Consider the following 10,173-nt stretch of genomic DNA (forward strand, 5'->3'; position numbering starts at 1 on the left):
CGAGGCCCCGGCGCCGGGGGGCTTCTCGCCCTGCTCCCCACTCCCACGTGCGGCCGCCCGTGCGAGGCGGGGGGCTGCCGGGCCGTCAACCCCTTCCCCGCTGCCAGCGTCCCTTCCCCAGATCGCCCCCCAGGCAGGGAGGGGGCGATGGTCGCGGAGGACTGACGGGGCCGCGGCGGACGGACGGGGCCTGTCACCCTGTCACCGGGGCCCTGCCAGGCCCGCCGGTGCGTCGAGGGAGACGCCGAAGCTGAACCTGCTGTGGCGGCCCCGGGCCAGGAACGAGGCTCCGTGTGCGATGGAGCACGTCCAGACCTGTGGGGACGAGAAGGGCAGCTCAGCAGGTCCCCAGGGCCACCCTGACCCCRCACTCGTCGGGGGTCCTGTCCCCCACGACCGGCCACCCCTCGCCACTGTCCCAGCCCTACCAGATAGCCGATGAAAACCACGTAGGCRGCCAGCACCAGGCCCAGGGGGATGTAGTATCCCAGGCTCTGCAGCGTGGGTAGGAAGTCCACCACAAAGTAGATGTTGATGGCGCAGACCAGCCCCGTGATGAGGGTCATCAGCACCTTCCCCAGGCTGCGGGCACCAGAGCGGGCATCAGCATTGAGCAGAGCRCCCACCCCACATGCTACCTTCCTCTGGCACCTATCCAGTGCGCCCAGCACATCACCTGGGGGACCAGGGCATCTGGGTGAGCAAGATGCCACGTGCGACATCTCTACACCTCCCCAGCCATGCTCTACCCATGGCTGGGCTCTGGGCACGCGTTTCGGCCACAGRCCAAACAGCTGGCTGGCAGTGCTGAAGGGATGCTGAGCACCCAGGGGTACCCAGGGCCAGTGCTGGAGGCCAAACACGGCCCTGGGTAGAGGGTGAAGAGGACAGTGGAAGGGGTTTGTCCTCAGTAACCACCCTTCTCTGGCTGCCCTGGGCATGCGGGAATCAACGTCCCTCCCCAAAGTGCCTGTGCATTAGCTGCCTCCAGAGTGCGGTTTTGGAGGTAGGATGGGYCAAGAGGAGGGTAACTCTCGTTGGGGCACCCTGTTCTGTCCCCTTGTGCCTCCCCCCCAGACCCCAGCACTCACAGGCCGTTGGTGAAGTCGTTCATGAGCGGGCGCAGGCTGGTGAAGGTGAGGACGGGCAGGACAGCGAAGGGCAGCTGGAAGGAGAGTGGGGTGACGGGACACAGCCCTGCCTGCGGTGGCCAGGCCGGGTGCGGGGCCGGGCAGCGCCCGGGCGCCCCTTACCAGGATGCTCTGCAGCACGTTGAGCAGATCGTTCATGCCCGTGAGGTGGCTGACGTCCTTGAAGGCGGCGATGAAGACGGTGGGCAGGATGGCGAAGGAGCGGGTGAAGAGCACCCGGGCGAAACGGGACCAGCGGAGCTGCAGGAAGCCCTGCGTGCCCGAAGGAACACCAGGGTGGCAGGGTCCGTCCCTGCCTCGGGAAACCCTCCTTGCCAGTCCCGCGGTGTGGCACAGCCCCCAGGGAGACCACCCTGCCCTGCCCGTGCCAGGGTGCTCAGACGCTGGGGCTCGGAGAGGGGCAGGGGGACATCAGCAGCGCTGCGGGGACCGGGTCCCCTTGCCCACCACCCCAGGGGGCTGTGGGTGCCCCACGGAGTGGGCCCTTGCAGGACTCCGGGGCCCCACTAGATGTCAGCCCCTGCGCATCAAGCCAACGGGTTTGTTGGGGGAAGTTCTTGGCAGGGCTCCCGGGGCACCGCTGGGTGCGCGACGCGCCGTGCGTGGCTCCTGCGGCCACTGCGGGGGGGGGGGGCAACTATTTCTGCCAAACACCCCTGGGGTGTGCCCTGCCCCTAGGGGCCACCCGTCCAGGCAGCTTCAGGCTTTGGCCCCCTCCCAGTGGCTCCCCCTGCGCCGTCTCTCACCTCCATGACGAACTGCCCCGCGTAGGTCCCGGTCATGGTGGAGCTCTGCCCTGCTGCCAGGATCCCCACGGCCCAGATGTACAGCGCCACRGCCCCAAAATAACAGCCCAGGATGACACCCTGCATGAGGGAGGGCCCTGAAGCACCACCACCACCATCACCCCTCATGCCTCCCAGAGGGGAAATGGCATCCTCAACCTCGGGCTGCGGGTCACCAAGGGGGGGGGGGGTCAGATATGGGAGTCTGGGGCAATGCTACATCCCCCAAATGGACACCGGCACTTGCTAGCCCCAGGGCACTGGASCCCAGCCCAGCGCCACTCACCCCCTGGTAGATGTCCACAGAAACTGTCTTGTTGTTGAAGGGGAAGATGCCGGCGTACTGGCTGACGCTGCTGTTRACACACTTGTTGTGCTGCAAGGCACAGCAGGCACAGGTGAGGTGGCCACCTGGCAGCCCCCATCCCACAGGGACGAGGACAACCACCCTCCTGGCACGGCCAAGGGGTGCTCACCCTGCCCTTCTTCAGCCCTGGGCCCAGTGGTGCCAGGAGACCCTAGAGCACTGGTCAAGCAGTGTCCCCAGAGAAGGTGACCCTGTCCCCAGGGAGCTGGTCAGGGTCTGGTGCTCACCACATCCTCATTTCGCTGGTGGTAGAAGGCTTCAGCAAAGACAGCCATGACGAAGAGGTTGATGAGGAAGGAGACGAAGAGGGCCAGGCAGGACTCAATTAGGAAGTACATGTTGGCCTCCTGCACCTCCTCCTTCTTGGAGCGATCGATGGCCCGGGTCTGGGCACAACGGGCGAGGTGGGCTCAGGTGKGCGCCCCTTCTCCGAGCCCTGCAGCCCCCAGGTCCCCTCCGGACAGCAGGCACCGTGCAGCCCCGTGGGCCCCCTGAGGCACCCCCAGGGTGCTGGTGCCTGTGGTGCCTCTGGCAGGGAGGTTACAGTGACCCGGGTGGGTGTCCTCTGCCCACCTCTCACCTTGACCAGGGAGGAGTGGAGGAATATGTTGTGGGGCATGATGATGGCGCCGACGATGCCCACGGCCTGCAGCAGCTCCTCTCGCCCGCAGCCCGGGCAGTAGGGCAGGAAAATCCCCTTCAGCACCTCCGGCTGTGCCGGCTTCACCATCACGTACTGGGGGCCGGGGGGAGCGGCACCGTGAGCGGGCTCTGGGTGCAGACGTCCCCTCCGCAGGCCGGCRGCGGGGGGACGTGCCAGCCCCGACCTGGCAGCACTGGCTGTCCCGAGCGCCCCCTTCTCTTTACCTCGTAGCCGAAGGTCAGGGCCATGATGGTGATGAGGAGGCCGAAGAAAGCCTCCAGCTTCCGGAGCCCTGGGAGGAATGAGAGCCGGCGGGGGAGCGTGCGGGGGCACCAGTGAGCCGGGAGCTCCTCGCTGCCCGGCAAGCGGGCACCGCTCCTGCCCCCTGCCCGGCAGCCGGCACTCACCGTACTTGTCCAGGAAGAGGAAGAAGAGGGTGTCCACGATGGTGATGAGGACRCCACCCCAGAGCGGGATGCTGCAGGGAGAGCGGCAGCATTAGCTCCGGCGTGGCGTGGGGCCATCGAGGTGGCTGGGGCTTGGGGTCCCCGTGCCACCCCGTCCCCAAAGGCAGATGGGGGTGGGCGGCTCTGCCACCCTCGGGCCACCCTGGGGCAGGGGGGGCAAGGGCAGGAGCTGGGGCTGGGGGACGTGGCAGCCCCTGGCAGGAGCCGGGTGCTGAGCACCCGGCGCTGGGGCGGGACTGGTTACCGGCCGGCCGAGAGCAGGCTGAAGGCGATGGCCGTCCCGATCACCTCCTGCATGTCCGAGCCGATGATGGCTACTTCGATCATGAGCCACAGCAGCACCCGGGGCACCTGSAGGGCACGGAGCCGGGGCCCGGTGAGGTCCCCGGCCCGCCCGGGGCCCTGTCCTGCCCGCCGGGTGAGCGGGCAGAGCCCAGGCCCAGCTCGGCGGCGCTGCTCGGGGCAGCGGCGCGCRCGGATGGCGGGGCTGCGGGCCTGAGCGCGTCCTGGGGTCTGCGCTCAGCGTGGGGCAGGGAGGGACGCCTTCAGTCCTCCACCTGGAATTGGTCCCCCTGCCAACATCTCATTGCTCATCCCTCCCACCCACACCCCCAGCAGCGTCCTGCTGCCTACACGGCCCCCCCAGCTCTGGCCAGGGCTGTGTCCCATCCCCCCCCCCAGCTTTTGCAACCCAATCCTGCCCCCAGCGCCCTTCCCGCTGCCCACGCTGCTGCCCGCAGCCCCACAGCCGCCGGAGCCCTGCAGAGCCTCTGCTCTCATGGAGAGGTGGGGGGCAGCAGGGGGGCAGGCAGAACGGGCGATGGGGGGGCTGCAGGGTGGGACTTGGCAGGGGCACCCGACGCCAGGAGGAGGGAGAGAGCAGCTTGGGATGGGCAGGATCCAACCTGCCGCGGCTTCTGACGCTTGGACGCGCTCACGTGTCCCCAAAGCGGCCTGGGGCAGGGATGCGGCTGCTCCCCCACTCTGGGACTCCCTGGCTTGGAGCACCCCCCACGCTGGGGAGCAGGGATGTGTGGGTCTCAGCTGGGGGCACCAGGGGCATTTAGGGAGRGCCTGGAAGAGGAGGGGCTCTCACAGCACCTTCCCGCCCTTCCACAGCCCCCAAACTGCCTTGCCCCCCCAATATCCCTGCCCCCTGGTACTCCCCGAGTCGTGCCCCCCTCGAGCTCCCCGTTCCTCCCCACCGCTGCTCACCTTGGGGTAATAGAGGTAGCAAATCTCGCCCAGGTCCTTCCCCGTCACGACGCCCAGCCGGATGGCCAGGCGCTGGCACAGCAGGCCCAGGACGGTGGCCCACAGCAGCACCCACAGCAGCTGGGGGGGGGTTGTGGGGGGGCGGAGGGAGGCAGTGGGGGCTGAGGACTGGGCAGGGTCTGGATGCCATGGCCCTCAGCAAGGTTACAACGCAGCTCACCCCCCCCACCGCCGGGGTCTGCCCGCGGGAATGGGGAAGGGGCTCTGCCCACCCACGGGAGCCCAGGCGGGGGGGAGGCGGTGCCCAGCCATGGGGCAGAGCCGCTGCCCCGGGGTGCCATCCCCCCCCCGCCCCGCCTTGCCAAAGGGCCGACCCTGCCCAGGGAAAGGCTGGCTCAGCATCCGGCAGGGCCGGGCGGCCGTTGGAGCGGGAGATGTTACAACACCGTCGGCTGCTTCCTGCCCCGCGGGGCCGCCRGGCGCCAGGGCTCACCTTGAACCCGGCCACGGCCCCGCACTGCAGGTCCGACTCCACGTTGCCCGGGTCCAGGTACGCGATGCTCATGAGGAAGCCGGGCCCAGTGAAAGCCCAGAGCTTCCTGAAGCTGAAACCGGGCTGGGAGAAGGCGGCGGGTCAGAGCAGGGCACGGGAGAAACCCCTGCCCTGGCTGCTCCAGTCYGAAACCTGCGTCTCCCAGTTAACCTCCCTGGTTGCCCTTTGCGTGCTGCTGGGATAGTCCCAGAGCCATTTCTCCCCCCCACATCCCCTACTTTGGGGCTCTGACCCTGCAGGGAGGGAAATGCTGACCCCCAGCCCCACTGCATCCGCGCTGGGGGGCACCAAGACCCTGAGCTAGCCCCGGGACAGGTCAGATCTTTGCCGCAGCCGAGSAGGCACACGGCTCCCTGGGGAGGTCGGGGGGCCACCACGCACGGCTGGCCGTGCCCCGGGGCCCCGGGCACCCCCGCTCCCGAGCCCTGCTTTCACAAGGCCTCCTGGCAGGGGAACCTCCATCCCTTCCTCTTCTCCCTTCCGCTCGCGGGGAAGGGCCGGGGCCGGAGCAGGCTCGCGGGGCGACGACTGCCTGCGGGAGCCCGGCCGGGCCGGGCGCCTCCGCGCCTCGAGCAGCCCACGACGGAGAGGCCAGGGCGGTGAGCGAGCTGCTGGGTGGCCCCTGGGGACAGGCATCAGCTCATCCTGTGCCTCGGTTTCCCCATCTGGAATACACTGAGTGCAGGAAAAGCTCAGCCTGGGGGTCCGGWGGTGCAACCCCACACTGCTGGGGGTTGGTCTGGGAGCCCCGGTGTCCTGGGGACGTCACCTCCACCCCAAACTCCACGTCCTCCCCCTTGAGGTGCCGTCCCCTGGTGTCTGCGCTCTCGGGAGAGAGGTGCCGGCGGGGCACCACCTACCCCGCTGCCTTTGGGGATGCTGATGAGCTCGTTCAGGTAGGTCTGATCCCGGGTGCTGGGGCGCTGCGGGGCGACGGGGCAGCCGTTGGTGCCATAAAGCTGCTTTTGGCCACGGTTCAGGGACCCGGCGAGGCCTGGGAGGTGAGGAAGAGGAGGAAGGGACGTGGCAGCCCTCTGGGAGACGAGGAAGTCGGTGGGCCGCCCTCCGGGGAGCACCCTGCTCCCGACTGGGCTCTGCAGACGGTGCCCAGCTTTGCCCCCAACCCACCTGCCCTAGCYGCAGCCGAGCGCCAGCCCCCAGCGAGGGGGTGCTGTGGGAAGGTGGGGCTGGCTGTGTTTGGGGCTGGGTGCCACTTGCAGCTCGGGTGTCCCTAAAAAGCCCTCGCCCCCAACCCAGGCTTCACCAGCCCAAGAGCCCAGGTGAGTTTATGGGCAGGAGGAGCAGGATGGGGCCCTGCTCTGGGCTCCCAGCGCAGGGTGGGCAWGGGCAGGCGGCAACAGTCCAGGTAGGGTCTGTCCCCAGTCCTCCCAGCTCTCCCRCGCCCCAGCCTACTGGTCCAGCCTGGGACTGTGCAGTGCATCCCTGCTGGGCTTGGGGGCAGGGAGGGATAGCAAACAGCTAGGCTCACCCCAGGGGACCCAGGAGTCCGGGAGGGGACAGGGCACAGCTCGGGGGTCCTGGGGAGCCTGGATACCAGCCTGTCCCCAACGGGAGGGAGCCCAGGTGTCCGGGGGAAATGGAAAGGGGTGGGAGGAAAACTCAAGAGGCCCCGACAGGTGGGGGTGGGGATCCCTGGTGGGGAGCAGATCCAGGAGCCCTGGGAGAGAGGAAGAGGGACCCAGCAGTGGCAAGGGCCCAGGAGTTCGGGGGAGGAGGGGAGGCGGGAGGCGGGGGGGACTGCAGGCAACCTGGGGCTCACCTGGCTCCAGCGATGCCATGGCTGTGCCTGATCCGGACGTGGTGCTGGGGCTCCCCAACCCTGACGCTGGGCTCAGCACCCGCCGCCCTGCTCTTTAAGGCCCCCCGGGCCCCCCTCCTCCCAGAGGAGGAGGAGGAAGAGGAGGAAGTGCTCCTTCCCCACCCACCGACCTGCGCTGGGAGCGAAGGCTCCCCCGAGGGGGGTTGGGTGACACGAATGCGCACGGCCGCAGCCCCCAGCCCCCCTGCCCTGCCCCGGGGGGGGGGGCTTGGGGCACCCCAGCACCTTGCCGGAGGTGCACGCGTCTCTCCTCGCTGCGCGCGCACGTGTGTGAACGCCAGGGCACCCGCCCGGCTGCGGGCAACCCCGCGCGTGTGCCCAGGGGTGCTGGAGGGTGCCTGCACGTGCCCCCCCCCCGCACTGCACGCCAGAGGCACGACTCCCCGCCTGGGGCAGGCTGGGGGGCACGGCAGGCAGGGGACGGTGCCCCACAGCCGCGGGTGCCCGGCGGGGAGGCAGGGTGGCTCCGCAGCACTAGGGGAAAGGCCGGAGGAGCGGGAGCCAGGAGGAGGAAGCAGGCGTGCGTTGCACAAGCACGGGAGCAGGTCAAAATGCACACTCAGCGGGGTGGGGGGAGGCAGGCGCAGCCCGCCGGCCGGCTCCGGGGCACAGCCTGGGCCCAGCACTCGCCGGGCCCCGTGGCCAGGGCGCCCCAATCCCAAAGGAGGGGTGCCCCGGCGTTGCTCCGGATCGGGCTGCACCCGCAGAAGCGGGGCACCCCACCGCAGCCGCGCGCAGGTCTCCAGCGCCCTCGTGGGGGGAAGCAGCGGGTAACGCATGGGTGCACCCATAGGCGCCTGAGTCATAGCCAGCASCCCCCTGGCAGCTGGGCCGCACCCCCCAGAGCAGAAGGTTTCCCAAAAATGAAGGAGGGTGGCACGTGGAACTGCCGGTGGCTTTATTCCCCGCAAGCCGGGACGCCACAGGGGTCGGAGGCGCCGAAGGGGCTGGCGGCGCTGGAGGCGGCGAAGCGGGCGCCGGGGGGCCGCCGGCGGGCGAAGGGGGCGAAGAAGTCGGCGGCGAAGGCGACGGGGTCGGGGGGCCGCCGGAGCAGCAGGGCCTGGAGGAAGTCGGCCAGCAGCGCGCCGAGCTCGGGGTGCCGCCGCACGAAGGTGGCGTGGGACGCCTGCAGCTCCTCCTGCGGCGCGCGGCGCAGGGTGGGCACCGCCGCCGGCCCCCCTGCCCCCTCCCCACGGCACCTCTGTGCTCAGCTGGGGGGGGGGCAGGACGCCTGGGTCCTTCTCCAGATTTGCCGAGGTGGAGGAGACGCCAGCGCCCCTTTGCCCCCGGCTCGCCCCATCGGGGGGCCAGGCCGGGCACAGCGCTGAGCCCGCCCGTCCCCTGCGCCCCACATGCCGCCCCACCTCCCACTCACCTTCCTGTCCAAGAAGCACGAGTAGAGCTGGGCATCCGCCTCCCAGGCCAGGGGCTCTTTGGGGAAGAGGGGCTGGGGCTCGACCTCATCTGGGGGGTGGGAGGGGGACAGAAAGGCAAGGCTGGGCACCCCCGCTCGGCTGGGGGGCACAGGGGCAGGCACACCCCCCGCTCACCGCCCCATACCTGTCTCGATGAGGACGGGCATACGCTGCAGGAGCAGCACCACCGGGCAGCCCACTTGCACCCGCCGGGCCAAGTGCCTGCGGAGGGGGAGCGAGACGGTGACCTTCCCCGTGGTGCCCCCGCTCACGCCGGCACCGGGACACCCCCAGGCTGGCAGGGCAGGGTGTTCCCCCCCGTCCTCCCGGGGGGAGGCAACCCCCAATGCACCCGCCCAGCTCACCCCCGTCCCCGTCGCCGTACCCGTCCCGGAGGAAGCTGAGGTGCCAGGCGGCGGGGACGCCCGCCTCGGAGTGCACGGCCCGCTCCACCACGAACACCTCCGCCTCCTCCGAGCCCACCGGCTGCTGCTGGACGCCCAGGGCACGCTGCGGGGTGGGGGGAAAAGCCCGGTTCGTCCCTTCCCCCGGGCACCGTTCGGCCCCAGCTGCGCCCGCGCCGCGGTCCGCACCCCGCCTCCCCCACCGCTCGCCCCGCCGGCTCCCCACCCTCYGCCGGGGGAGCCCCCCGGGGCCCCTGTGGCCGGCGGCTCACGTAGCTGGAGGCGCAGAGGTGGCCGTCGGCGTCGAAGGTGGGGAAGGCGAGGCAGGGGGGCACGGCGCGCCGGCGGGCCAGCACCCGCAGCGCCAGCAGGCTGGCGCCCTCCGCCAGCAGCCCCCGCAGCGTGGCCAGGCTGTGGCAGAAGCGCTCCGACAGCGTCTCCGTCTGCGGAGAGACGCGGCGCCGTGCCAGCCCCAGCCATCCCGCCCCGCCGCCCCTGGGGCACGCGCTCTCCCCCCCCCACCCCGAGCCTGGGGAGCAGATTGGGCACCCCTGGGGGGCACAGGGGTGCTGGAGCCTAGCAGCCACTTCCCAGGCGCCCCCCCAGGGCCTGCTGGCCTCCAGCCCAGGGGGACACAGGGGAAAGACCCCCCCGCCGGCTCACCTGTCCTTCCCAGAGGGTCTTGCTGACGACCAGCTCCTCTCCGTGCTTCACCATGTGGATCCTCCTCTCCATGGGGTGTGCTCTGAACTGGGGATGGAGGGGAGGGCACCAGGGTGGGGGCACAGAACCGGGGCACCTCCTCTCTGAGGGGAACAGCCCCCTGCCACCTCAACATCCCTTCAAATCTGGGGAGAGGGGAGAAGAGAGGATCCTCCCCAGCACCATCCTTGTCCCGCTCCGGTGGTCCCCAGGGTACCACAGCCAGGTGCATTGTGGGAAACTCCCCATCCCAAGCGCTGACCGGGGTCCTGGCAGGTGGGGTGATGGCGGGCTGCCCACYGCGCCCCACAGCCTGCCCTCTCATGGGGCACAGCCCTTCCCCGGGCTCCCCCAAAGCAGACCCACGGCAGGGGTGGGGCAGATGCTGGGCGTTGGGGGGCCGCCACGGCGGCCAAGCCGCTCACCTCCATGCGCTCACGCAGCTCCTGCTCCARGGTCTCCAGCTGCATGGACACGTACGCTGGGAGGGCAGAGCCACGGTCAGGCCGAGTCCCCCTTCCCCGGTCCAGAGAGCTGGGGGGGTTACGGAGCCAAGGGTCCTCCCCCTTCTCCCGCCCCCCCCCGGGAAGATTTCTGCTCCCTCTCCTGCCCGAGGGCCGCGTTTGGGGCC

The 10,173-nt window shown here is 70.3% G+C and overlaps 1 protein-coding gene across 1 annotated transcript in view; it reads right to left on the reverse strand.

The window, feature by feature from the left end:
• Positions 1-201: 201 nt before the first annotated feature.
• The window catches only part of LOC146592466 (uncharacterized), a 19,301-nt gene continuing 9,329 nt past the window's right edge, over positions 202-10,173 (reverse strand). Inside the window, 20 exon segments of the mRNA XM_085311048.1 lie at positions 202-315; positions 429-582; positions 1,092-1,165; positions 1,254-1,403; positions 1,898-2,017; positions 2,223-2,312; positions 2,531-2,689; positions 2,884-3,044; positions 3,047-3,238; positions 3,354-3,424; positions 3,658-3,764; positions 4,629-4,748; positions 5,122-5,244; positions 6,042-6,175; positions 8,397-8,570; positions 8,573-8,658; positions 8,822-8,946; positions 9,113-9,283; positions 9,504-9,590; positions 9,968-10,076. Of these exon segments, the coding sequence (XP_085167174.1) occupies positions 202-315; positions 429-582; positions 1,092-1,165; positions 1,254-1,403; positions 1,898-2,017; positions 2,223-2,312; positions 2,531-2,689; positions 2,884-3,044; positions 3,047-3,238; positions 3,354-3,424; positions 3,658-3,764; positions 4,629-4,748; positions 5,122-5,244; positions 6,042-6,175; positions 8,397-8,570; positions 8,573-8,658; positions 8,822-8,946; positions 9,113-9,283; positions 9,504-9,590; positions 9,968-10,076 (2,521 nt within the window).

This window comes from Rhea americana, unplaced genomic scaffold (assembly GCF_003343005.1).
Source record: "Rhea americana isolate MKP2758 unplaced genomic scaffold, rheAme1 scaffold_33, whole genome shotgun sequence".
NCBI lineage: Eukaryota > Metazoa > Chordata > Aves > Rheiformes > Rheidae > Rhea > Rhea americana.